Source organism: Filicampus tigris, chromosome 1, assembly GCF_054856515.1.
Source record: "Filicampus tigris isolate MCC_2025a chromosome 1, RoL_Ftig_1.0, whole genome shotgun sequence".
Taxonomy (NCBI): domain Eukaryota; kingdom Metazoa; phylum Chordata; class Actinopteri; order Syngnathiformes; family Syngnathidae; genus Filicampus; species Filicampus tigris.
Window position 1 is genome coordinate 15,019,459 of NC_141217.1, and position 27,198 is coordinate 15,046,656.

The following is a 27,198-nucleotide window of genomic DNA, read 5'->3' on the forward strand; positions in this document are numbered from 1 at the left end:
ACGCAGTATTCTGATTAATATTGCATTTGTGAATATAGTTCAGCAGCCAAATCCACCCTTTCTTTGCCATCTCAGGGGCGGCCATTTTGTCACTTTTGTTGACTGAAAATGCCATCGCAACTGCTCAGGGTTCAGGTAATGACCAATCACGGCTCAGCTTCAGAAAACAAGTCAGCAATGATTGGTCGTTACCTGAGCATTGAGCAGTTGCGATGTCATTTTAAGTCAACAGAAGTGACAAAATGGCCGCCCCCAGAGGTGGCTAAAACGGGTGGATTAACTCTTATTCCACAAATGCAATATTTATCAGAATGCCTTGATTCAACTAGTGGTCTTGCATAGAACATACAGTGTTCTTGAAAAACATATGTTTGGGTTGACTTTCTCTTTAAAGTCACGTTTGCATTTGGTTCTGTAACTGGTACCGTAAGTATTTTTTAATTGGATGCGTTGAAGAATTTGGAGCCAGTGGCCAAGATATTGACCAAAAGCAACAAGTCCCTCCCTCAACCTGCCAATGTATGATTGTTTTGTTGTCAACACAGTGTCATGAAAATCGCTGGGTTGTGAAGCAAATGTGAACTATTGAGTTAGTCCCTTCTGTTATATCTTTTAAAAAAATAAATAAAAGGCTACTCCTGAAGCTTTCCTTAGAGGCAATTTTGTTGCTCTTACTTTTACAATAAAAATAAGGAGATGGAAGCAATTTTCTTTGCACATATTCTGGAGGTGCAACGATTAATTGATTAATCAATAACACTGGGGAAGAATTTAAAATAATATATTTTGAGTTAGATTTGCTTGCTGATTTAAACTAAAATTGCATGCTGATTCCAAAATTCCAGTCAATTTTTCTTTCTTTGTAGCACGTCAAGTTTTTTTTTCCATATCTTACCCTCAGATAAGCAAAATTCCACTGATTAGCTGTAATGGGGCTGTAGTAAGAAGAGATGATTACGATTGACCCATTTACACCAACGCGGCAATTTGTTTGTGCAGACACAATTGAGACAGTGCGGTGAGAGGTGTGTGCAGCTCCCAATAGGTCAGTACTATCAATATCTGCAAACAGAAAGCTAGCATAGTAAGAATTAAGGGGATTAATGCTTTTCTCTTAACCTTGTAACCATGGACATACCGTTGTAAGATATATATTTTTTTTTATGCTGCTTATTTAGTTTTAAAAGCTCTTTTATCTTTGTGTTTAATTTATATAACAGGGATCCTATAGCTCAAAAACTCGACGTAATAGAAAAATACTGGGAACAGTTTTGAATTCCGCATCCAAAAAATTGTTGAAACAGCTGTCGGACGTAACTCAACAACAATTGTGTTCCCCAGGTAATCAAATTGATGAATAATTATTTTTGATAATCAATTAATTTTTCAGAGACTTTGTTTTGTTGTTGTTGTTGTTGTCCAACTCTCCAAATCCGCAGAATTTCATCTTCTGGACAGTAAATATACTCCGATTTCTTTAGTGCTCTATAAAAGTGATTATCATCGTCTCGAGTCAGAGTAAGACATTTACAAACATCTATGTTTACTTTGGAAGATAATAATCAACATTTTAGCCTATTTTCTGACATGTTACGGACCAAACCAGTAACCCAATGATAAAAAATGTCTTAGGGCATTTTCTGTCCTGACAATATGAAGAAATGTCCAGATTTTGAATAAAGGGATGGAAACAAAACTGATTCATAGACTAACCGACAAAATAATTGACATATAAATCACTTGTTAAAATAATCATTTATATTAATCATCCCTACCGTGTTTACTTTGGTGAACTAAAGTCCCTGTAGAGTGAAGGTATAAATATGTCTTTTAAATTTGTCACACCACAGATAGGAATGTTGTTAACAACCCTGTCAATCATTTAAGGATGAAGCAGCCAGGCGAGCAAACTATCCAAGGCGAGATGCATTTTCAGTAGGCATGCTAAGTAGCTAACTGCACATCCCTATCGCACTGGATAACCGCTGATGAAAACGAAGGCAATCTAGATATGCCCACGTGGGTCTTGGTGGTCCACCTTGTGAACCCCCTCACCAACTTCTAAATTGCTGCCTCAAGGCTGAAGATCAGTGACAAATGGAAACGTTTTCGATAGTTCATTCTATGAAACGACATGCCGATAATCAAAGTCTTCAGTCATCGTCGCTCTACAGAGATTTTCTCCCTCTTCTGCTGTCACTTCTCTTCAACCGCAGTGTCACAATCACACCAAGTTGCTTTGTATCAGAATGGAAATGAGTTTTTAATAGTATTCACTCCAGTAAATCCAAATTGTATACGTGAAGTAATTTCGGAAATGACGCCTATAGTCTCCAAGTAAACATTGATTTATTTATGTTGTAAATATTTCAAACTGTATACTTAATATTCATATGTGCATTCAGGTAAGTTGGAGATTGCATGCAGCGACTGCTTGTTTGTACTTCGGCAGCATTTTGCACTGCAGTCAATTACTTTCATATTTAATAAGCAGTCTCCTGTAGTTTGACCTCTCAATGACCAGTGAAGTGCACTTCTGACAGTTCTCTGACAAACCTACTGACATGTGTCACATTGACAATGTCATTGAAATGCTCCAAGTTTGTATACTGTATGCATAAATGTGTATTGTCCAGATGGTCCAAAATTCATATCAATGAAGCATCAATATCCTTACAAAGAAAGAAATGATGGACTCTGTAACAGGTGGCTACCTATAACTAATCATATCTTTCCTAATGCTGTAAAGTAATATCTACGAGTCTACAGTATATAATACATCAGAGAAAAAAAATGATGTGAACTTATTTGGAGGCAAACCGTAAGAAAAGAGGAAGAGGAGTCTAATAAATATCTGATACACTTATTTCAAGTGCAGCCTTTCAAAATAGGGTCAACACACGCTCATTCAAACGTGTAGTGCCCCCCATTCAGTAGACACACCAGCACATACACATGCACACACATTAGCAGACACATGCTGTCAGAGTAAAGAAAGGCAGTGAAAAATACAGGCTTGGGTGCTATGACAGCTGTGTCCCTGAAGGCTTGCATTTGGTCCAATTTGGCAATGTACGTACTGTATACACACACACACACACACACACTCACACACACACACATACATGCACGTACGCACGTACCTGCTGTGACTGATTTTGAATTGATGGTTTTCTCGTTACACAAAAACTTGACATGGTGACATTCTTAATATTTCTTAAATTTTTCTTCCAATCATTTTGTGTTATTATTTCAATTGTGCCTTATTTGGGTTTATAAACATATCAATTCCACCAAAATAACATGTGTTATACCATCAATAGAACAGGCCTGCTAATTGATGGCAAATGCAGAAGTGAACTCATGACTGCCTTGTTTTGACTGCATTGTCTTCTCCTTGCTGGTGGAGTGGGCCCTGTGGATCTATGATTAAGATGAGTGACGGCTGCTATCTGCTCTTTATCCACAGGTCCGCATATTCCCTTACCTGATTGGCCGAGAGTCAGCCTTTGCAGATAATCTCAAATGGATGGCATGTGCTAACAAAGGTGGGATCAACATACTTTGCTCACCCATTTAAATGTTTTTTTTTTTTCTCCTAGGACTTGCAGCATGTTACTATGAGATACACAATCATTGCAATGATTGTTTGGGCGTTGGAATACATGCATACCCTGAAGGTCTTCAAGATGATGATGAGCCTGTGTGTTTGTACGTTGGAGTGTGTGCTTTTTGCCAAACATTCTAATATTATGCAGTTGTGTGTATGTTTTACATAACTGCACATCCATCAGAACTGCTAAACTCAATCAGGCTAATATTATACACACTGACTAGCCACAGCATTAGGGAAGTCAACCCAAACATATTTTTTTCAAGAATATGTTCTATGCAGGGGCCACTAGTTGAAACAAGGCATTCTCCCCAGCTAACAGTAGGACAACAGTACAGCTAATAGCAACAACTAGCTTCAAGCCGTTAAAACAAAAGGCGTTAGCACAACAACATTAGCTCTTTTCTGTCCTCGCAGCGTGTGGAGGTGATCCCAAGCAGTCGCGTGCGTTGTCCGACACCGCTTGCAGCCGCCAGCTTCGGCGTGAGTGAATCGGCGTGAGAGTGAGGAGGGCTGACTGCACAGCCGAGTGTGGCGCGTTGGAACGTACCATTTCGGCTGTTACGTTACGGCGTGTTGTCGGTCGGAAACCTGTGGCCATTCCTCATCCAAAATAAATGTGCATGTCAACTCATTCCCACTTCAGTCTCTGTAAATATCTTGACTGGTGTTAAATGCCTCGCCTGTCCTAACTGTGATCAGCAAAGAAGCAGTGTGCGCTCGTCCCAGTATAAATCTATGTAGCTCTGCTCACTTCCATATTTCCTCATTCTCACATAAAGCCATGGAGAGGTTAATCCTTTTGATATGTTGACGTGGTCATTAGTAAGGATGTCCACATAGATTTTGGTGCCAATTGGTCACCGTTCTTGGACGTTATAAGCAATGAAAGTACAATGATTTCCAATGGAGGGTTTGTAATCGGTTCCTCCAGTGACTCCGACCGAACAAGGACGGAAGAACGGTAGGGGGCGTGGGCATTCTCCTCATTAACAAGAGGCGTTATTCATGGAGTCACTTATTTCCTAATTTCTCCCAAATGTATCGATAAAATAGAAAATGACAACTCTTTTCCTTTTCCTGATCAAAAAATATATCAAATGAACTTGTTAGTGAAAACATGGCCATCCTGGCCCCACCGTCCCTTTAATCAGAATGCCGTGTTTCAACTAGTAGGCCTGCTGGGAACATATTCTTGAAAAAAATATGTTTGGGTTGACTTCCCATTTAAAGGCGCTATATTCAACACTGTCAATGCAACTCTCTGCGCCATGCTGGGCCAGGCGCATGTCATGGGAAATGACATGCACCCAGCACACCTGACAATTTGGTGGTTGAAAGAAGACTAAGCTTTCCCTCTATGGAGCTTTTATTACAGTTATTCTATTGTTTCATTATAGCCAACTTTCTGTTGGACTCTAACAGAAAGTAGGTTATTTATAATTTTCGTACATACGTCGTGTGTATTCTCGTCAATGTCTTGCCAAAAGCTTCCCATTAGTATATATTAATACTCTCATCATGAACAGCTCATCGCTGCTCTCCTGGCCTGTATCAATGACAGGTGGTCCATGTCACTGAAAGCAGGGAGGATTCTTTTTTTTTTTTGCTCCCCAGCTCATCTCGATCTCCCTCGTGGCTCAGCCCGAAGGACGCCCTTAGGCCTCCTGAGGGACCAGTCATTCTTCACTCAGCGCCATGATAAACGATGCTGCTACACTGAGGCAGCTTGTTTTGTGCCTGATGTGAGCCTCTTCAGTGTGTGTGTGTTAGGGTTTCCAGCTAGGGTTTCAAACTAGGGTTAGGGTTTCCAGCTAGGGTTTCAAACTAGGGTTAGGGTTTCCAGCTAGGGTTTCAAACTAGGGTTAGGGTTTCCAGCTAGGGTTAGGGTTTCCAGCTAGGGTTTCAAACTAGGGTTAGGGTTTCCAGCTAGGGTTTCAAACTAGGGTTAGGGTTTCCAGCTAGGGTTTCAAACTAGGGTTAGGGTTTCCAGCTAGGGTTTCAAACTAGGGTTAGGGTTTCCAGCTAGGGTTTTCAGTTAGGGTTTCAAACTAGGGTTAGGGTTTCCAGCTAGGGTTTCAAACTAGGGTTAGGTTTTCCAGCTAGGGTTTTCAGTTAGGGTTTCAAACTAGGGTTAGGGTTTCCAGCTAGGGTTTCAAACTAGGGTTAGGGTTTCCAGCTAGGGTTTCAAACTAGGGTTAGGGTTTCCAGCTAGGGTTTTCAGTTAGGGTTTCAAACTAGGGTTAGGGTTTCCAGCTAGGGTTTCAAACTAGGGTTAGGGTTTCCAGCTAGGGTTTTCAGTTAGGGTTTCAAATTAGGGTTAGGGTTTCCAGCTAGGGTTTTCAGTTAGGGTTTCAAACTAGGGTTAGGGTTTCCAGCTAGGGTTTTCAGTTAGGGTTTCAAACTAGGGTTAGGGTTTCCAGCTAGGGTTTTCAGTTAGGGTTTCAAACTAGGGTTAGGGTTTCCATATAGGGTTTCAAACTAGGGTTAGGGTTTCCAGCTAGGGTTTTCAGTTAGGGTTTCAAACTAGGGTTAGCGTTTCCATATAGGGTTTCAAACTAGGGTTAGGGTTTCCAGCTAGGGTTTTCAGTTAGGGTTTCAAACTAGGGTTAGGAATTCCAGCTAGGGTTTTCAGTTAGGGTTTCAAACTAGGGTTAGGGTTTCCAGCTAGGGTTTTCAGTTAGGGTTAGGGTTTCCAGCTAGGGTTTTCAGCTAGGGTTTCAAACTAGGGTTAGGGTTTCCAGCTAGGGTTTTCAGTAAGGGTTTCAAACTAGGGTTAGGGTTTCCAGCTAGGGTTTTCAGTTAGGGTTTCAAACTAGGGTTAGGGTTTCCAGCTAGGGTTTAAAATTAGGGTTAGGGTTTCCATATAGGGTTTCAAACTAGGGTTAGGGTTTCCAGCTAGGGTTTTCAGTTAGGGTTTCAAACTAGGGTTAGGGTTTCCAGCTAGGGTTTCAAACTAGGGTTAGGGTTTCCAGCTAGGGTTTCAAACTAGGGTTAGGGTTTCCAGCTAGGGTTTTCAGTTAGGGTTTCAAACTAGGGTTAGGGTTTCCATATAGGGTTTCAAACTAGGGTTAGGGTTTCCAGCTAGGGTTTTCAGTTAGGGTTTCAAACTAGGGTTAGGGTTTCCAGCTAGGGTTTTCAGTTAGGGTTTCAAACTAGGGTTAGGGTTTCCAGCTAGGGTTTTCAGTTAGGGTTTCAAACTAGGGTTAGGGTTTCCTGCTAGGGTTTCCATATAGGGTTTCAAACTAGGGTTAGGGTTTCCAGCTAGGGTTTTCAGTTAGGGTTTCAAACTAGGGTTAGGGTTTCCAGCTAGGGTTTTCAGTTAGGGTTTCAAACTAGGGTTAGGGTTTCCAGCTAGGGTTTTCAGTTAGGGTTTCAAACTAGGGTTAGGGTTTCCAGCTAGGGTATTCAGTTAGGGTTTCAAACTAGGGTTAGGGTTTCCAGCTAGGGTTTTCAGTTAGGGTTTCAAACTAGGGTTAGGGTTTCCATATAGGGTTTCAAACTAGGGTTAGGGTTTCCAGCTAGGGTTTTCAGTTAGGGTTTCAAACTAGGGTTAGGGTTTCCAGCTAGGGTTTTCAGTTAGGGTTTCAAACTAGGGTTAGGGTTTCCATATAGGGTTTCAAACTAGGGTTAGGGTTTCCAGCTAGGGTTTTCAGTTAGGGTTTCAAACTAGGGTTAGGGTTTCCAGCTAGGGTTTTCAGTTAGGGTTTCAAACTAGGGTTAGGGTTTCCAGCTAGGGTTTTCAGTTAGGGTTTCAAACTAGGGTTAGGGTTTCCAGCTAGGGTTTTCAGTTAGGGTTTCAAACTAGGGTTAGGGTTTCCAGCTAGGGTTTTCAGTTAGGGTTTCAAACTAGGGTTAGGGTTTCCAGCTAGGGTATTCAGTTAGGGTTTCAAACTAGGGTTAGGGTTTCCAGCTAGGGTTTTCAGTTAGGGTTTCAAACTAGGGTTAGGAATTCCAGCTAGGGTTTTCAGTTAGGGTTTCAAACTAGGGTTAGGGTTTCCAGCTAGGGTTTTCAGTTAGGGTTAGGGTTTCCAGCTAGGGTTTTCAGCTAGGGTTTCAAACTAGGGTTAGGGTTTCCAGCTAGGGTTTTCAGTAAGGGTTTCAAACTAGGGTTAGGGTTTCCAGCTAGGGTTTTCAGTTAGGGTTTCAAACTAGGGTTAGGGTTTCCAGCTAGGGTTTAAAATTAGGGTTAGGGTTTCCATATAGGGTTTCAAACTAGGGTTAGGGTTTCCAGCTAGGGTTTTCAGTTAGGGTTTCAAACTAGGGTTAGGGTTTCCAGCTAGGGTTTCAAACTAGGGTTAGGGTTTCCAGCTAGGGTTTCAAACTAGGGTTAGGGTTTCCAGCTAGGGTTTTCAGTTAGGGTTTCAAACTAGGGTTAGGGTTTCCATATAGGGTTTCAAACTAGGGTTAGGGTTTCCAGCTAGGGTTTTCAGTTAGGGTTTCAAACTAGGGTTAGGGTTTCCAGCTAGGGTTTTCAGTTAGGGTTTCAAACTAGGGTTAGGGTTTCCAGCTAGGGTTTTCAGTTAGGGTTTCAAACTAGGGTTAGGGTTTCCTGCTAGGGTTTCCATATAGGGTTTCAAACTAGGGTTAGGGTTTCCAGCTAGGGTTTTCAGTTAGGGTTTCAAACTAGGGTTAGGGTTTCCAGCTAGGGTTTTCAGTTAGGGTTTCAAACTAGGGTTAGGGTTTCCAGCTAGGGTTTTCAGTTAGGGTTTCAAACTAGGGTTAGGGTTTCCAGCTAGGGTATTCAGTTAGGGTTTCAAACTAGGGTTAGGGTTTCCAGCTAGGGTTTTCAGTTAGGGTTTCAAACTAGGGTTAGGGTTTCCATATAGGGTTTCAAACTAGGGTTAGGGTTTCCAGCTAGGGTTTTCAGTTAGGGTTTCAAACTAGGGTTAGGGTTTCCAGCTAGGGTTTTCAGTTAGGGTTTCAAACTAGGGTTAGGGTTTCCATATAGGGTTTCAAACTAGGGTTAGGGTTTCCAGCTAGGGTTTTCAGTTAGGGTTTCAAACTAGGGTTAGGGTTTCCAGCTAGGGTTTTCAGTTAGGGTTTCAAACTAGGGTTAGGGTTTCCAGCTAGGGTTTTCAGTTAGGGTTTCAAACTAGGGTTAGGGTTTCCAGCTAGGGTTTTCAGTTAGGGTTTCAAACTAGGGTTAGGGTTTCCAGCTAGGGTTTTCAGTTAGGGTTTCAAACTAGGGTTAGGGTTTCCAGCTAGGGTATTCAGTTAGGGTTTCAAACTAGGGTTAGGGTTTCCAGCTAGGGTTTTCAGTTAGGGTTTCAAACTAGGGTTAGGGTTTCCATATAGGGTTTCAAACTAGGGTTAGGGTTTCCAGCTAGGGTTTTCAGTTAGGGTTTCAAACTAGGGTTAGGGTTTCCAGCTAGGGTTTTCAGTTAGGGTTTCAAACTAGGGTTAGGGTTTCCAGCTAGGGTTTTCAGTTAGGGTTTCAAACTAGGGTTAGGGTTTCCATATAGGGTTTCAAACTAGGGTTAGGGTTTCCAGCTAGGGTTTTCAGTTAGGGTTTCAAACTAGGGTTAGGGTTTCCAGCTAGGGTTTTCAGTTAGGGTTTCAAACTAGGGTTAGGGTTTCCAGCTAGGGTTTTCAGTTAGGGTTTCAAACTAGGGTTAGGGTTTCCAGCTAGGGTTTTCAGTTAGGGTTTCAAACTAGGGTTAGGGTTTCCAGCTAGGGTTTTCAGTTAGGGTTTCAAACTAGGGTTAGGGTTTCCATATAGGGTTTCAAACTAGGGTTAGGGTCTCCAGCTAGGGTTTTCAGTTAGGGTTTCAAACTAGGGTTAGGGTTTCCAGCTAGGGTTTTCAGTTAGGGTTTCAAACTAGGGTTAGGGTTTCCAGCTAGGGTTTTCAGTTAGGGTTTCAAACTAGGGTTAGGGTTTCCAGCTAGGGTTTCAAACTAGGGTTAGGGTTTCCAGCTAGGGTTTTCAGTTAGGGTTTCAAACTAGGGTTAGGGTTTCCAGCTAGGGTTTTCAGTTAGGGTTTCAAACTAGGGTTAGGGTTTCCAGCTAGGGTTTTCAGTTAGGGTTTCAAACTAGGGTTAGGGTTTCCATATAGGGTTTCAAACTAGGGTTAGGGTCTCCAGCTAGGGTTTTCAGTTAGGGTTTCAAACTAGGGTTAGGGTTTCCAGCTAGCGTTTTCAGTTAGGGTTTCAAACTAGGGTTAGGGTTTCCAGCTAGGGTTTTCAGTTAGGGTTTCAAACTAGGGTTAGGGTTTCCAGCTAGGGTTTTCAGTTAGGGTTTCAAACTAGGGTTAGGGTTTCCATATAGGGTTTCAAACTAGGGTTAGGGTCTCCAGCTAGGGTTTTCAGTTAGGGTTTCAAACTAGGGTTAGGGTTTCCAGCTAGGGTTTTCAGTTAGGGTTTCAAACTAGGGTTAGGGTTTCCAGCTAGGGTTTCAAACTAGGGTTAGGGTTTCCAGCTAGGGTTTTCAGTTAGGGTTTCAAACTAGGGTTAGGGTTTCCAGCTAGGGTTTTCAGTTAGGGTTTCAAACTAGGGTTAGGGTTTCCAGCTAGGGTTTTCAGTTAGGGTTTTAAACTAGGGTTAGGGTTTCCAGCTAGGGTTTTCAGTAAGGGTTTCAAACTAGGGTTAGGGTTTCCAGCTAGGGTTTTCAGTTAGGGTTTCAAACTAGGTTTAGGGTTTCCATATAGGGTTTCAAACTAGGGTTAGGGTTTCCAGCTAGGGTTTTCAGTTAGGGTTTCAAACTAGGGTTAGGGTTTCCAGCTAGGGTTTTCAGTTAGGGTTTCAAACTAGGGTTAGGGTTTCCATATAGGGTTTCAAACTAGGGTTAGGGTTTCCAGCTAGGGTTTTCAGTTAGGGTTTCAAACTAGGGTTAGGGTTTCCAGCTAGGGTTTTCAGTTAGGGTTTCAAACTAGGGTTAGGGTTTCCAGCTAGGGTTTTCAGTTAGGGTTTCAAACTAGGGTTAGGGTTTCCATATAGGGTTTCAAACTAGGGTTAGGGTCTCCAGCTAGGGTTTTCAGTTAGGGTTTCAAACTAGGGTTAGGGTTTCCAGCTAGGGTTTTCAGTTAGGGTTTCAAACTAGGGTTAGGGTTTCCAGCTAGGGTTTTCAGTTAGGGTTTCAAACTAGGGTTAGGGTTTCCAGCTAGGGTTTTCAGTTATGGTTTCAAACTAGGGTTAGGGTTTCCAGCTAGGGTTTTCAGTTAGGGTTTCAAACTAGGGTTAGAGTTTCCAGCTAGGGTTTTCAGTTAGGGTTTCAAACTAGGGTTAGGGTTTCCATATAGGGTTTCAAACTAGGGTTAGGGTCTCCAGCTAGGGTTTTCAGTTAGGGTTTCAAACTAGGGTTAGGGTTTCCAGCTAGGGTTTTCAGTTAGGGTTTCAAACTAGGGTTAGGGTTTCCAGCTAGGGTTTTCAGTTAGGGTTTCAAACTAGGGTTAGGGTTTCCAGCTAGGGTTTTCAGTTAGGGTTTCAAACTAGGGTTAGGGTTTCCATATAGGGTTTCAAACTAGGGTTAGGGTCTCCAGCTAGGGTTTTCAGTTAGGGTTTCAAACTAGGGTTAGGGTTTCCAGCTAGGGTTTTCAGTTAGGGTTTCAAACTAGGGTTAGGGTTTCCAGCTAGGGTTTTCAGTTAGGGTTTCAAACTAGGGTTAGAGTTTCCAGCTAGGGTTTTCAGTTAGGGTTTCAAACTAGGGTTAGGGTTTCCATATAGGGTTTCAAACTAGGGTTAGGGTCTCCAGCTAGGGTTTTCAGTTAGGGTTTCAAACTAGGGTTAGGGTTTCCAGCTAGGGTTTTCAGTTAGGGTTTCAAACTAGGGTTAGGGTCTCCAGCTAGGGTTTTCAGTTAGGGTTTCAAACTAGGGTTAGGGTTTCCAGCTAGGGTTTTCAGTTAGGGTTTCAAACTAGGGTTAGGGTTTCCAGCTAGGGTTTTCAGTTAGGGTTTCAAACTAGGGTTAGGGTTTCCAGCTAGGGTTTTCAGTTAGGGTTTTAAACTAGGGTTAGGGTTTCCAGCTAGGGTTTTCAGTTAGGGTTTCAAACTAGGGTTAGGGTTTCCAGCTAGGGTTTTCAGTTAGGGTTTCAAACTAGGTTTAGGGTATCCATATAGGGTTTCAAACTAGGGTTAGGGTTTCCAGCTAGGGTTTTCAGTTAGGGTTTCAAACTAGGGTTAGGGTTTCCAGCTAGGGTTTTCAGTTAGGGTTTCAAACTAGGGTTAGGGTTTCCAGCTAGGGTTTTCAGTTAGGGTTTTAAACTAGGGTTAGGGTTTCCAGCTAGGGTTTTCAGTAAGGGTTTCAAACTAGGGTTAGGGTTTCCAGCTAGGGTTTTCAGTTAGGGTTTCAAACTAGGTTTAGGGTTTCCATATAGGGTTTCAAACTAGGGTTAGGGTTTCCAGCTAGGGTTTTCAGTTAGGGTTTCAAACTAGGGTTAGGGTTTCCAGCTAGGGTTTTCAGTTAGGGTTTCAAACTAGGGTTAGGGTTTCCATATAGGGTTTCAAACTAGGGTTAGGGTTTCCAGCTAGGGTTTTCAGTTAGGGTTTCAAACTAGGGTTAGGGTTTCCAGCTAGGGTTTTCAGTTAGGGTTTCAAACTAGGGTTAGGGTTTCCAGCTAGGGTTTTCAGTTAGGGTTTCAAACTAGGGTTAGGGTTTCCATATAGGGTTTCAAACTAGGGTTAGGGTCTCCAGCTAGGGTTTTCAGTTAGGGTTTCAAACTAGGGTTAGGGTTTCCAGCTAGGGTTTTCAGTTAGGGTTTCAAACTAGGGTTAGGGTTTCCAGCTAGGGTTTTCAGTTAGGGTTTCAAACTAGGGTTAGGGTTTCCAGCTAGGGTTTTCAGTTAGGGTTTCAAACTAGGGTTAGGGTTTCCAGCTAGGGTTTTCAGTTAGGGTTTCAAACTAGGGTTAGGGTTTCCAGCTAGGGTTTTCAGTTAGGGTTTCAAACTAGGGTTAGGGTTTCCATATAGGGTTTCAAACTAGGGTTAGGGTTTCCAGCTAGGGTTTTCAGTTAGGGTTTCAAACTAGGGTTAGGGTTTCCAGCTAGGGTTTTCAGTTAGGGTTTTAAACTAGGGTTAGGGTTTCCAGCTAGGGTTTTCAGTAAGGGTTTCAAACTAGGGTTAGGGTTTCCAGCTAGGGTTTTCAGTTAGGGTTTCAAACTAGGTTTAGGGTTTCCATATAGGGTTTCAAACTAGGGTTAGGGTTTCCAGCTAGGGTTTTCAGTTAGGGTTTCAAACTAGGGTTAGGGTTTCCAGCTAGGGTTTTCAGTTAGGGTTTCAAACTAGGGTTAGGGTTTCCATATAGGGTTTCAAACTAGGGTTAGGGTTTCCAGCTAGGGTTTTCAGTTAGGGTTTCAAACTAGGGTTAGGGTTTCCAGCTAGGGTTTTCAGTTAGGGTTTCAAACTAGGGTTAGGGTTTCCAGCTAGGGTTTTCAGTTAGGGTTTCAAACTAGGGTTAGGGTTTCCATATAGGGTTTCAAACTAGGGTTAGGGTCTCCAGCTAGGGTTTTCAGTTAGGGTTTCAAACTAGGGTTAGGGTTTCCAGCTAGGGTTTTCAGTTAGGGTTTCAAACTAGGGTTAGGGTTTCCAGCTAGGGTTTTCAGTTAGGGTTTCAAACTAGGGTTAGGGTTTCCAGCTAGGGTTTTCAGTTAGGGTTTCAAACTAGGGTTAGGGTTTCCATATAGGGTTTCAAACTAGGGTTAGGGTCTCCAGCTAGGGTTTTCAGTTAGGGTTTCAAACTAGGGTTAGGGTTTCCAGCTAGGGTTTTCAGTTAGGGTTTCAAACTAGGGTTAGGGTTTCCAGCTAGGGTTTTCAGTTAGGGTTTCAAACTAGGGTTAGGGTTTCCAGCTAGGGTTTTCAGTTAGGGTTTCAAACTAGGGTTAGGGTTTCCATATAGGGTTTCAAACTAGGGTTAGGGTTTCCAGCTAGGGTTTTCAGTTAGGGTTTTAAACTAGGGTTAGGGTTTCCAGCTAGGGTTTTCAGTTAGGGTTTCAAACTAGGGTTAGGGTTTCCAGCTAGGGTTTTCAGTTAGGGTTTCAAACTAGGTTTAGGGTTTCCATATAGGGTTTCAAACTAGGGTTAGGGTTTCCAGCTAGGGTTTCCATATAGGGTTTCAAACTAGGGTTAGGGTTTCCAGCTAGGGTTTTCAGTTAGGGTTTCAAACTAGGGTTAGGGTTTCCAGCTAGGGTTTTCAGTTAGGGTTTCAAACTAGGGTTAGGGTTTCCAGCTAGGGTTTCAAACTAGGGTTAGGGTTTCCAGCTAGGGTTAGGGTTTCCAGCTAGGGTTTCAAACTAGGGTTAGGGTTTCCAGCTAGGGTTTTCAGTTAGGGTTTCAAACTAGGGTTAGGGTTTCCAGCTAGGGTTTCAAACTAGGGTTAGGGTTTCCAGCTAGGGTTAGGGTTTCCAGCTAGGGTTTCAAACTAGGGTTAGGGTTTCCAGCTAGGGTTTCAAACTAGGGTTAGGGTTTCCAGCTAGGGTTAGGGTTTCCAGCTAGGGTTTTCAGTTAGGGTTTCAAACTAGGGTTAGGGTTTCCAGCTAGGGTTTTCAGTTAGGGTTTCAAACTAGGGTTAGGGTTTCCAGCTAGGGTTTTCAGTTAGGGTTTCAAACTAGGGTTAGGGTTTCCATATAGGGTTTCAAACTAGGGTTAGGGTTTCCAGCTAGGGTTTTCAGTTAGGGTTTCAAACTAGGGTTAGGGTTTCCAGCTAGGGTTTCAAACTAGGGTTAGGGTTTCCAGCTAGGGTTAGGGTTTCCAGCTAGGGTTTCAAACTAGGGTTAGGGTTTCCAGCTAGGGTTTTCAGTTAGGGTTTCAAACTAGGGTTAGGGTTTCCAGCTAGGGTTTCAAACTAGGGTTAGGGTTTCCAGCTAGGGTTAGGGTTTCCAGCTAGGGTTTCAAACTAGGGTTAGGGTTTCCAGCTAGGGTTTCAAACTAGGGTTAGGGTTTCCAGCTAGGGTTAGGGTTTCCAGCTAGGGTTTTCAGTTAGGGTTTCAAACTAGGGTTAGGGTTTCCAGCTAGGGTTTTCAGTTAGGGTTTCAAACTAGGGTTAGGGTTTCCAGCTAGGGTTTTCAGTTAGGGTTTCAAACTAGGGTTAGGGTTTCCATATAGGGTTTCAAACTAGGGTTAGGGTTTCCAGCTAGGGTTTTCAGTTAGGGTTTCAAACTAGGGTTAGGTTTTCCAGCTAGGGTTTTCAGTTAGGGTTTCAAACTAGGGTTAGGGTTTCCATATAGGGTTTCAAACTAGGGTTAGGGTCTCCAGCTACGGTTTTCAGTTAGGGTTAGGGTTTCCATATAGGGTTTCAAACTAGGGTTAGGGTTTCCAGCTAGGGTTTTCAGTTAGGGTTTCAAACTAGGGTTAGGGTTTCCATATAGGGTTTCAAACTAGGGTTAGGGTTTCCAGCTAGGGTTTTCAGTTAGGGTTTCAAACTAGGGTTAGGGTTTCCATATAGGGTTTCAAACTAGGGTTAGGGTTTCCAGCTAGGGTTTCAAACTAGGGTTAGGGTTTCCAGCTAGGGTTTCCAGCTAGGGTTTCAAACTATGGTTAGGGTTTCCAGCTAGGGTTTTCAGTTAGGGTTTCAAACTAGGGTTAGGGTTTCCAGCTAGGGTTTTCAGTTAGGGTTTCAAACTAGGGTTAGGGTTTCCAGCTAGGGTTTAAAATTAGGGTAAGGGTTTCAAACTAGGGTTAGGGTTTCCAGCTAGGGTTTTCAGTTAGGGTTTCAAACTAGGGTTAGGGTTTCCAGCTAGGGTTTTCAGTTAGGGTTTCAAACTAGGGTTAGGGTTTCCAGCTAGGGTTTTCAGTTAGGGTTTCAAACTAGGGTTAGGGTTTCCATATAGGGTTTCAAACTAGGGTTAGGGTATCCAGCTAGGGTTTTCAGTTAGGGTTTCAAACTAGGGTTAGGGTTTCCAGCTAGGGTTTTCAGTTAGGGTTTCAAACTAGGGTTAGGGTTTCCAGCTAGGGTTTTCAGTTAGGGTTTCAAACTAGGGTTAGGGTTTCCAGCTAGGGTTTTCAGTTAGGGTTTCAAACTAGGGTTAGGGTTTCCAGCTAGGGTTTTCAGTTAGGGTTTCAAACTAGGGTTAGGGTTTCCAGCTAGGGTTTAAAATTAAGGTTAGGGTTTCAAACTAGGGTTAGGGTTTCCAGCTAGGGTTTTCAGTTAGGGTTTCAAACTAGGGTAAGGGTTTCCAGCTAGGGTTTTCAGTTAGGGTTTCAAACTAGGGTTAGGGTTTCCAGCTAGGGTTTTCAGTTAGGGTTTCAAACTAGGGTTAGGGTTTCCAGCTAGGGTTTAAAATTAGGGTTAGGGTTTCAAACTAGGGTTAGGGTTTCCAGCTAGGGTTTTCAGTTAGGGTTTCAAACTAGGGTTAGGGTTTCCAGCTAGGGTTTTCAGTTAGGGTTTCAAACTAGGGTTAGGGTTTCCAGCTAGGGTTTTCAGTTAGGGTTTCAAACTAGGGTTAGGGTTTCCAGCTAGGGTTTTCAGTTAGGGTTTCAAACTAGGGTTAGGGTTTCCAGCTAGGGTTTAAAATTAGGGTTAGGGTTTCAAACTAGGGTTAGGGTTTCCAGCTAGGGTTTTCAGTTAGGGTTTCAAACTAGGGTTAGGGTTTCCAGCTAGGGTTTTCAGTTAGGGTTTCAAACTAGGGTTAGGGTTTCCAGCTAGGGTTTCAAACTAGGGTTAGGGTTTCCAGCTAGGGTTTTCAGTTAGGGTTTCAAACTAGGGTTAGGGTTTCCAGCTAGGGTTTAAAATTAGGGTTAGGGTTTCAAACTAGGGTTAGGGTTTTCAGTTAGGGTTTCAAACTAGGGTTAGGGTTTCCATATAGGGTTTCAAACTAGGGTTAGGGTTTCCAGCTAGGGTTTTCAGTTAGGGTTTCAAACTAGGGTTAGGGTTTCCAGCTAGGGTTTTCAGTTAGGGTTTCAAACTAGGGTTAGGGTTTCCAGCTAGGGTTTTCAGTTAGGGTTTCAAACTAGGGTTAGGGTTTCCAGCTAGGGTTTAAAATTAGGGTTAGGGTTTCAAACTAGGGTTAGGGTTTCCAGCTAGGGTTTTCAGTTAGGGTTTCAAACTAGGGTTAGGGTTTCCAGCTAGGGTTTTCAGTTAGGGTTTCAAACTAGGGTTAGGGTTTCCAGCTAGGGTTTTCAGTTAGGGTTTCAAACTAGGGTTAGGGTTTCCATATAGGGTTTCAAACTAGGGTTAGGGTATCCAGCTAGGGTTTTCAGTTAGGGTTTCAAACTAGGGTTAGGGTTTCCAGCTAGGGTTTTCAGTTAGGGTTTCAAACTAGGGTTAGGGTTTCCAGCTAGGGTTTTCAGTTAGGGTTTCAAACTAGGGTTAGGGTTTCCATATAGGGTTTCAAACTAGGGTTAGGGTTTCCAGCTAGGGTTTTCAGTTAGGGTTTCAAACTAGGGTTAGGGTTTCCAGCTAGGGTTTTCAGTTAGGGTTTCAAACTAGGGTTAGGGTTTCCAGCTAGGGTTTTCAGTTAGGGTTTCAAACTAGGGTTAGGGTTTCCAGCAAGGGTTTTCAGTTAGGGTTTCAAACTAGGGTTAGGGTTTCCAGCTAGGGTTTTCAGTTAGGGTTTCAAACTAGGGTTAGGGTTTCCAGCTAGGGTTTTCAGTTAGGGTTTCAAACTAGGGTTAGGGTTTCCAGCTAGGGTTTTCAGTTAGGGTTTCAAACTAGGGTTAGGGTTTCCAGCTAGGGTTTTCAGTTAGGGTTTCAAACTAGGGTTAGGGTTTCCAGCTAGGGTTTTCAGCTAGGGTTTCAAACTAGGGTTAGGGTTTCCATATAGGGTTTCAAACTAGGGTTAGGGTTTCCAGCTAGGGTTTTCAGTTAGGGTTTCAAACTAAGGTTAGGGTTTCCAGCTAGGGTTTCAAACTAGGGTTAGGGTTTCCAGCTAGGGTTTCAAACTAGGGTTAGGGTTTCCAGCTAGGGTTTTCAGTTAGGGTTTCAAACTAGGGTTAGGGTTTCCAGCTAGGGTTTCAAACTAGGGTTAGGGTTTCCAGCTAGGGTTTCAAACTAGGGTTAGGGTTTCCAGTTAGGGTTTCAAACTAGGGTTAGGGTTTCCAGCTAGGGTTTTCAGTTAGGGTTTCAAACTAGGGTTAGGGTTTCCAGCTAGGGTTTTCAGTTAGGGTTTCAAACTAGGGTTAGGGTTTCCAGCTAGGGTTTCAAACTAGGGTTAGGGTTTCCAGCTAGGGTTCAAACTAGGGTTAGGGTTTCCAGCTAGGGTTTCAAACTAGGGTTAGGGTTTCCATCTAGCGTTTCAAACTAGGGTTAGGGTTTCCAGCTAGGGTTTCAAACTAGGGTTAGGGTTTCAAACTAGGGTTAGGGTTTCCAGCTAGGGTTTCAAACTAGGGTTAGGGTTTCCAGCTAGGGTTTCAAACTAGGGTTAGGGTTTCCAGCTAGGGTTAGGGTTTCCAGCTAGGGTTTCAAACTAGGGTTAGGGTTTCCAGCTAGGGTTTCAAACTAGGGTTAGGGTTTCCAGCTAGGGTTTCAAACTAGGGTTAGGGTTTCCAGCTAGGGTTTAAACTAGGGTTAGGGTTTCCAGCTAGGGTATTCAGTTAGGGTTTCAAACTAGGGTTAGGGTTTCCAGCTAGGGTTTCAAACTAGGGTTAGGGTTTCCAGCTAGGGTTTCAAACTAGGGTTAGGATTTCAAACTAGGGTTAGGGTTTCCAGCTAGGGTTTCAAACTAGGGTTAGGGTTTCCAGCTAGGGTTTCAAACTAGGGTTAGGGTTTCCAGCTAGGGTTTTAAATTAGGGTTAGGGTTTCAAACTAGGGTTAGGGTTTCCAGCTAGGGTTTCAAACTAGGGTTAGGGTTTCCATATAGGGTTTCAAACTAGGGTTAGGGTTTCCAGCTAGGGTTTTCAGTTAGGGTTTCAAACTAGGGTTAGGGTTTCCAGCTAGGGTTTTCAGTTAGGGTTCCAAACTAGGGTTAGGGTTTCCATATAGGGTTTCAAACTAGGGTTAGGGTTTCCAGCTAGGGTTTTCAGTTAGGGTTTCAAACTAGGGTTAGGGTTTCCAGCTAGGGTTTTCAGTTAGGGTTTCAAACTAGGGTTAGGGTTTCCAGCTAGGGTTTTCAGTTAGGGTTTCAAACTAGGGTTAGGGTTTCCAGCTAGGGTTTTCAGTTAGGGTTTCAAACTAGGGTTAGGGTTTCCAGCTAGGGTTTTCAGTTAGGGTTCCAAACTAGGGTTAGGGTTTCCATATAGGGTTTCAAACTAGGGTTAGGGTTTCCAGCTAGGGTTTTCAGTTAGGGTTTCAAACTAGGGTTAGGGTTTCCAGCTAGGGTTTTCAGTTAGGGTTTCAAACTAGGGTTAGGGTTTCCAGCTAGGGTTTTCAGTTAGGGTTTCAAACTAGGGTTAGGGTTTCCAGCTAGGGTTTTCAGTTAGGGTTTCAAACTAGGGTTAGGGTTTCCAGCTAGGGTTTTCAGTTAGGGTTTCAAACTAGGGTTAGGGTTTCCATATAGGGTTTCAAACTAGGGTTAGGGTTTCCAGCTAGGGTTTTCAGTTAGGGTTTCAAACTAGGGTTAGGGTTTCCAGCTAGGGTTTTCAGTTAGGGTTTCAAACTAGGGTTAGGGTTTCCAGCTAGGGTTTTCAGTTAGGGTTTCAAACTAGGGTTAGGGTTTCCATATAGGGTTTTCAGTTAGGGTTTCAAACTAGGGTTAGGGTTTCCAGCTAGGGTTTTCAGTTAGGGTTTCAAACTAGGGTTAGGGTTTCCATATAGGGTTTCAAACTAGGGTTAGGGTTTCCAGCTAGGGTTTCAAACTAGGGTTAGGGTTTCCAGCTAGGGTTTCCAGCTAGGGTTTCAAACTAGGGTTAGGGTTTCCAGCTAGGGTTTTCAGTTAGGGTTTCAAACTAGGGTTAGGGTTTCCAGCTAGGGTTTTCAGTTAGGGTTTCAAACTAGGGTTAGGGTTTCCAGCTAGGGTTTAAAATTAGGGTTAGGGTTTCAAACTAGGGTTAGGGTTTCCAGCTAGGGTTTTCAGTTAGGGTTTCAAACTAGGGTTAGGGTTTCCAGCTAGGGTTTTCAGTTAGGGTTTCAAACTAGGGTTAGGGTTTCCAGCTAGGGTTTTCAGTTAGGGTTTCAAACTAGGGTTAGGGTTTCCATATAGGGTTTCAAACTAGGGTTAGGGTATCCAGCTAGGGTTTTCAGTTAGGGTTTCAAACTAGGGTTAGGGTTTCCAGCTAGGGTTTTCAGTTAGGGTTTCAAACTAGGGTTAGGGTTTCCAGCTAGGGTTTTCAGTTAGGGTTTCAAACTAGGGTTAGGGTTTCCAGCTAGGGTTTAAAATTAGGGTTAGGGTTTCAAACTAGGGTTAGGGTTTCCAGCTAGGGTTTTCAGTTAGGGTTTCAAACTAGGGTTAGGGTTTCCAGCTAGGGTTTTCAGTTAGGGTTTCAAACTAGGGTTAGGGTTTCCAGCTAGGGTTTCAAACTAGGGTTAGGGTTTCCAGCTAGGGTTTTCAGTTAGGGTTTCAAACTAGGGTTAGGGTTTCCAGCTAGGGTTTAAAATTAGGGTTAGGGTTTCAAACTAGGGTTAGGGTTTCCAGCTAGGGTTTTCAGTTAGGGTTTCAAACTAGGGTTAGGGTTTCCAGCTAGGGTTTTCAGTTAGGGTTTCAAACTAGGGTTAGGGTTTCCAGCTAGGGTTTTCAGTTAGGGTTTCAAACTAGGGTTAGGGTTTCCATATAGGGTTTCAAACTAGGGTTAGGGTATCCAGCTAGGGTTTTCAGTTAGGGTTTCAAACTAGGGTTAGGGTTTCCAGCTAGGGTTTTCAGTTAGGGTTTCAAACTAGGGTTAGGGTTTCCAGCTAGGGTTTTCAGTTAGGGTTTCAAACTAGGGTTAGGGTTTCCATATAGGGTTTCAAACTAGGGTTAGGGTTTCCAGCTAGGGTTTTCAGTTAGGGTTTCAAACTAGGGTTAGGGTTTCCAGCTAGGGTTTTCAGTTAGGGTTTCAAACTAGGGTTAGGGTTTCCAGCTAGGGTTTTCAGTTAGGGTTTCAAACTAGGGTTAGGGTTTCCAGCAAGGGTTTTCAGTTAGGCTTTCAAACTAGGGTTAGGGTTTCCAGCTAGGGTTTTCAGTTAGGGTTTCAAACTAGGGTTAGGGTTTCCAGCTAGGGTTTTCAGTTAGGCTTTCAAACTAGGGTTAGGGTTTCCAGCTAGGGTTTTCAGTTAGGGTTTCAAACTAGGGTTAGGGTTTCCAGCTAGGGTTTTCAGTTAGGGTTTCAAACTAGGGTTAGGGTTTCCAGCTAGGGTTTTCAGTTAGGGTTTCAAACTAGGGTTAGGGTTTCCAGCTAGGGTTTTCAGTTAGGGTTTCAAACTAGGGTTAGGGTTTCCAGCTAGGGTTTTCAGCTAGGGTTTCAAACTAGGGTTAGGGTTTCCATATAGGGTTTCAAACTAGGGTTAGGGTTTCCAGCTAGGGTTTTCAGTTAGGGTTTCAAACTAAGGTTAGGGTTTCCAGCTAGGGTTTCAAACTAGGGTTAGGGTTTCCAGCTAGGGTTTCAAACTAGGGTTAGGGTTTCCAGCTAGGGTTTTCAGTTAGGGTTTCAAACTAGGGTTAGGGTTTCCAGCTAGGGTTTCAAACTAGGGTTAGGGTTTCCAGCTAGGGTTTCAAACTAGGGTTAGGGTTTCCAGTTAGGGTTTCAAACTAGGGTTAGGGTTTCCAGCTAGGGTTTTCAGTTAGGGTTTCAAACTAGGGTTAGGGTTTCCAGCTAGGGTTTTCAGTTAGGGTTTCAAACTAGGGTTAGGGTTTCCAGCTAGGGTTTAAAATTAGGGTTAGGGTTTCAAACTAGGGTTAGGGTTTCCAGCTAGGGTTTTCAGTTAGGGTTTCAAACTAGGGTTAGGGTTTCCAGCTAGGGTTTTCAGTTAGGGTTTCAAACTAGGGTTAGGGTTTCCAGCTAGGGTTTTCAGTTAGGGTTTCAAACTAGGGTTAGGGTTTCCATATAGGGTTTCAAACTAGGGTTAGGGTATCCAGCTAGGGTTTTCAGTTAGGGTTTCAAACTAGGGTTAGGGTTTCCAGCTAGGGTTTTCAGTTAGGGTTTCAAACTAGGGTTAGGGTTTCCAGCTAGGGTTTTCAGTTAGGGTTTCAAACTAGGGTTAGGGTTTCCATATAGGGTTTCAAACTAGGGTTAGGGTTTCCAGCTAGGGTTTTCAGTTAGGGTTTCAAACTAGGGTTAGGGTTTCCAGCTAGGGTTTTCAGTTAGGGTTTCAAACTAGGGTTAGGGTTTCCAGCTAGGGTTTTCAGTTAGGGTTTCAAACTAGGGTTAGGGTTTCCAGCAAGGGTTTTCAGTTAGGCTTTCAAACTAGGGTTAGGGTTTCCAGCTAGGGTTTTCAGTTAGGGTTTCAAACTAGGGTTAGGGTTTCCAGCTAGGGTTTTCAGTTAGGCTTTCAAACTAGGGTTAGGGTTTCCAGCTAGGGTTTTCAGTTAGGGTTTCAAACTAGGGTTAGGGTTTCCAGCTAGGGTTTTCAGTTAGGGTTTCAAACTAGGGTTAGGGTTTCCAGCTAGGGTTTTCAGTTAGGGTTTCAAACTAGGGTTAGGGTTTCCAGCTAGGGTTTTCAGTTAGGGTTTCAAACTAGGGTTAGGGTTTCCAGCTAGGGTTTTCAGCTAGGGTTTCAAACTAGGGTTAGGGTTTCCATATAGGGTTTCAAACTAGGGTTAGGGTTTCCAGCTAGGGTTTTCAGTTAGGGTTTCAAACTAAGGTTAGGGTTTCCAGCTAGGGTTTCAAACTAGGGTTAGGGTTTCCAGCTAGGGTTTCAAACTAGGGTTAGGGTTTCCAGCTAGGGTTTTCAGTGAGGGTTTCAAACTAGGGTTAGGGTTTCCAGCTAGGGTTTCAAACTAGGGTTAGGGTTTCCAGCTAGGGTTTCAAACTAGGGTTAGGGTTTCCAGTTAGGGTTTCAAACTAGGGTTAGGGTTTCCAGCTAGGGTTTTCAGTTAGGGTTTCAAACTAGGGTTAGGGTTTCCAGCTAGGGTTTTCAGTTAGGGTTTCAAACTAGGGTTAGGGTTTCCAGCTAGGGTTTCAAACTAGGGTTAGGGTTTCCAGCTAGGGTTCAAACTAGGGTTAGGGTTTCCAGCTAGGGTTTCAAACTAGGGTTAGGGTTTCCATCTAGCGTTTCAAACTAGGGTTAGGGTTTCCAGCTAGGGTTTCAAACTAGGGTTAGGGTTTCAAACTAGGGTTAGGGTTTCCAGCTAGGGTTTCAAACTAGGGTTAGGGTTTCCAGCTAGGGTTTCAAACTAGGGTTAGGGTTTCCAGCTAGGGTTAGGGTTTCCAGCTAGGGTTTCAAACTAGGGTTAGGGTTTCCAGCTAGGGTTTCAAACTAGGGTTAGGGTTTCCAGCTAGGGTTTCAAACTAGGGTTAGGGTTTCCAGCTAGTGTTTAAACTAGGGTAAGGGTTTCCAGCTAGGGTATTCAGTTAGGGTTTCAAACTAGGGTTAGGGTTTCCAGCTAGGGTTTCAAACTAGGGTTAGGGTTTCCAGCTAGGGTTTCAAACTAGGGTTAGGGTTTCAAACTAGGGTTAGGGTTTCCAGCTAGGGTTTCAAACTAGGGTTAGGGTTTCCAGCTAGGGTTTCAAACTAGGGTTAGGGTTTCCAGCTAGGGTTTTAAATTAGGGTTAGGGTTTCAAACTAGGGTTAGGGTTTCCAGCTAGGGTTTCAAACTAGGGTTAGGGTTTCCATATAGGGTTTCAAACTAGGGTTAGGGTTTCCAGCTAGGGTTTTCAGTTAGGGTTTCAAACTAGGGTTAGGGTTTCCAGCTAGGGTTTTCAGTTAGGGTTCCAAACTAGGGTTAGGGTTTCCATATAGGGTTTCAAACTAGGGTTAGGGTTTCCAGCTAGGGTTTTCAGTTAGGGTTTCAAACTAGGGTTAGGGTTTCCAGCTAGGGTTTTCAGTTAGGGTTTCAAACTAGGGTTAGGGTTTCCAGCTAGGGTTTTCAGTTAGGGTTTCAAACTAGGGTTAGGGTTTCCAGCTAGGGTTTTCAGTTAGGGTTTCAAACTAGGGTTAGGGTTTCCATATAGGGTTTCAAACTAGGGTTAGGGTTTCCAGCTAGGGTTTTCAGTTAGGGTTTCAAACTAGGGTTAGGGTTTCCAGCTAGGGTTTTCAGTTAGGGTTTCAAACTAGGGTTAGGGTTTCCATATAGGGTTTCAAACTAGGGTTAGGGTTTCCAGCTAGGGTTTTCAGTTAGGGTTTCAAACTAGGGTTAGGGTTTCCAGCTAGGGTTTTCAGTTAGGGTTTCAAACTAGGGTTAGGGTTTCCAGCTAGGGTTTTCAGTTAGGGTTTCAAACTAGGGTTAGGGTTTCCAGCAAGGGTTTTCAGTTAGGCTTTCAAACTAGGGTTAGGGTTTCCAGCTAGGGTTTTCAGTTAGGGTTTCAAACTAGGGTTAGGGTTTCCAGCTAGGGTTTTCAGTTAGGGTTTCAAACTAGGGTTAGGGTTTCCAGCTAGGGTTTTCAGTTAGGGTTTCAAACTAGGGTTAGGGTTTCCAGCTAGGGTTTTCAGTTAGGGTTTCAAACTAGGGTTAGGGTTTCCAGCTAGGGTTTTCAGTTAGGGTTTCAAACTAGGGTTAGGGTTTCCAGCTAGGGTTTTCAGTTAGGGTTTCAAACTAGGGTTAGGGTTTCCAGCTAGGGTTTTCAGCTAGGGTTTCAAACTAGGGTTAGGGTTTCCATATAGGGTTTCAAACTAGGGTTAGGGTTTCCAGCTAGGGTTTTCAGTTAGGGTTTCAAACTAAGGTTAGGGTTTCCAGCTAGGGTTTCAAACTAGGGTTAGGGTTTCCAGCTAGGGTTTCAAACTAGGGTTAGGGTTTCCAGCTAGGGTTTTCAGTTAGGGTTTCAAACTAGGGTTAGGGTTTCCAGCTAGGGTTTCAAACTAGGGTTAGGGTTTCCAGCTAGGGTTTCAAACTAGGGTTAGGGTTTCCAGCTAGGGTTTCAAACTAGGGTTAGGGTTTCCAGCTAGGGTTTCAAACTAGGGTTAGGGTTTCCAGCTAGGGTTTTCAGTTAGGGTTTCAAACTAGGGTTAGGGTTTCCAGCTAGGGTTTTCAGTTAGGGTTTCAAACTAGGGTTAGGGTTTCCAGCTAGGGTTTCAAACTAGGGTTAGGGTTTCCAGCTAGGGTTCAAACTAGGGTTAGGGTTTCCAGCTAGGGTTTCAAACTAGGGTTAGGGTTTCCATCTAGCGTTTCAAACTAGGGTTAGGGTTTCCAGCTAGGGTTTCAAACTAGGGTTAGGGTTTCAAACTAGGGTTAGGGTTTCCAGCTAGGGTTTCAAACTAGGGTTAGGGTTTCCAGCTAGGGTTTCAAACTAGGGTTAGGGTTTCCAGCTAGGGTTAGGGTTTCCAGCTAGGGTTTCAAACTAGGGTTAGGGTTTCCAGCTAGGGTTTCAAACTAGGGTTAGGGTTTCCAGCTAGGGTTTCAAACTAGGGTTAGGGTTTCCAGCTAGGGTTTAAACTAGGGTTAGGGTTTCCAGCTAGGGTATTCAGTTAGGGTTTCAAACTAGGGTTAGGGTTTCCAGCTAGGGTTTCAAACTAGGGTTAGGGTTTCCAGCTAGGGTTTCAAACTAGGGTTAGGGTTTCAAACTAGGGTTAGGGTTTCCAGCTAGGGTTTCAAACTAGGGTTAGGGTTTCCAGCTAGGGTTTCAAACTAGGGTTAGGGTTTCCAGCTAGGGTTTTAAATTAGGGTTAGGGTTTCAAACTAGGGTTAGGGTTTCCAGCTAGGGTTTCAAACTAGGGTTAGGGTTTCCATATAGGGTTTCAAACTAGGGTTAGGGTTTCCAGCTAGGGTTTTCAGTTAGGGTTTCAAACTAGGGTTAGGGTTTCCAGCTAGGGTTTTCAGTTAGGGTTCCAAACTAGGGTTAGGGTTTCCATATAGGGTTTCAAACTAGGGTTAGGGTTTCCAGCTAGGGTTTTCAGTTAGGGTTTCAAACTAGGGTTAGGGTTTCCAGCTAGGGTTTTCAGTTAGGGTTTCAAACTAGGGTTAGGGTTTCCAGCTAGGGTTTTCAGTTAGGGTTTCAAACTAGGGTTAGGGTTTCCAGCTAGGGTTTTCAGTTAGGGTTTCAAACTAGGGTTAGGGTTTCCAGCTAGGGTTTTCAGTTAGGGTTCCAAACTAGGGTTAGGGTTTCCATATAGGGTTTCAAACTAGGGTTAGGGTTTCCAGCTAGGGTTTTCAGTTAGGGTTTCAAACTAGGGTTAGGGTTTCCAGCTAGGGTTTTCAGTTAGGGTTTCAAACTAGGGTTAGGGTTTCCAGCTAGGGTTTTCAGTTAGGGTTTCAAACTAGGGTTAGGGTTTCCAGCTAGGGTTTTCAGTTAGGGTTTCAAACTAGGGTTAGGGTTTCCAGCTAGGGTTTTCAGTTAGGGTTTCAAACTAGGGTTAGGGTTTCCAGCTAGGGTTTTCAGTTAGGGTTTCAAACTAGGGTTAGGGTTTCCATATAGGGTTTCAAACTAGGGTTAGGGTTTCCAGCTAGGGTTTTCAGTTAGGGTTTCAAACTAGGGTTAGGGTTTCCAGCTAGGGTTTTCAGTTAGGGTTTCAAACTAGGGTTAGGGTTTCCAGCTAGGGTTTTCAGTTAGGGTTTCAAACTAGGGTTAGGGTTTCCATATAGGGTTTTCAGTTAGGGTTTCAAACTAGGGTTAGGGTTTCCAGCTAGGGTTTTCAGTTAGGGTTTCAAACTAGGGTTAGGGTTTCCATATAGGGTTTCAAACTAGGGTTAGGGTTTCCAGCTAGGGTTTCAAACTAGGGTTAGGGTTTCCAGCTAGGGTTTCCAGCTAGGGTTTCAAACTAGGGTTAGGGTTTCCAGCTAGGGTTTCAAACTAGGGTTAGGGTTTCCAGCTAGGGTTAGGGTTTCCAGCTAGGGTTTCAAACTAGGGTTAGGGTTTCCAGCTAGGGTTTTCAGTTAGGGTTTCAAACTAGGGTTAGGGTTTCCAGCTAGGGTTTTCAGTTAGGGTTTCAAACTAGGGTTAGGGTTTCCAGCTAGGGTTTCAAACTAGGGTTAGGGTTTCCAGCTAGGGTTAGGGTTTCCAGCTAGGGTTTCAAACTAGGGTTAGGGTTTCCAGCTAGGGTTTTCAGTTAGGGTTTCAAACTAGGGTTAGGGTTTCCAGCTAGGGTTTCAAACTAGGGTTAGGGTTTCCAGCTAGGGTTAGGGTTTCCAGCTAGGGTTTCAAACTAGGGTTAGGGTTTCCAGCTAGGGTTTCAAACTAGGGTTAGGGTTTCCAGCTAGGGTTAGGGTTTCCAGCTAGGGTTTTCAGTTAGGGTTTCAAACTAGGGTTAGGGTTTCCAGCTAGGGTTTTCAGTTAGGGTTTCAAACTAGGGTTAGGGTTTCCATATAGGGTTTCAAACTAGGGTTAGGGTTTCCAGCTAGGGTTTTCAGTTAGGGTTTCAAACTAGGGTTAGGGTTTCCAGCTAGGGTTTTCAGTTAGGGTTTCAAACTAGGGTTAGGGTTTCCAGCTAGGGTTTTCAGTTAGGGTTTCAAACTAGGGTTAGGGTTTCCATATAGGGTTTTCAGTTAGGGTTTCAAACTAGGGTTAGGGTTTCCAGCTAGGGTTTTCAGTTAGGGTTTCAAACTAGGGTTAGGGTTTCCATATAGGGTTTCAAACTAGGGTTAGGGTTTCCAGCTAGGGTTTTCAGTTAGGGTTTCGAACTAGGGTTAGGGTTTCCAGCTAGGGTTTTCAGTTAGGGTTTCAAACTAGGGTTAGGGTTTCCATATAGGGTTTCAAACTAGGGTTAGGGTCTCCAGCT

General features: G+C 43.5%; 1 protein-coding gene across 3 annotated transcripts in view; it reads left to right on the forward strand.

Annotated features, from left to right (window-relative positions):
* The window catches only part of LOC147152963 (voltage-dependent calcium channel subunit alpha-2/delta-3-like), a 117,034-nt gene that overhangs the window by 42,955 nt on the left and 46,881 nt on the right, over nucleotides 1–27,198 (forward strand). For all 3 annotated transcript variants that reach the window (XM_086052215.1, XM_086052289.1, XM_086052373.1), the window contains exon 11: nucleotides 3,470–3,548. In XM_086052215.1, the coding sequence (XP_085908341.1) occupies nucleotides 3,470–3,548 (79 nt within the window). The remainder of the gene's footprint in view (nucleotides 1–3,469; nucleotides 3,549–27,198) is intronic.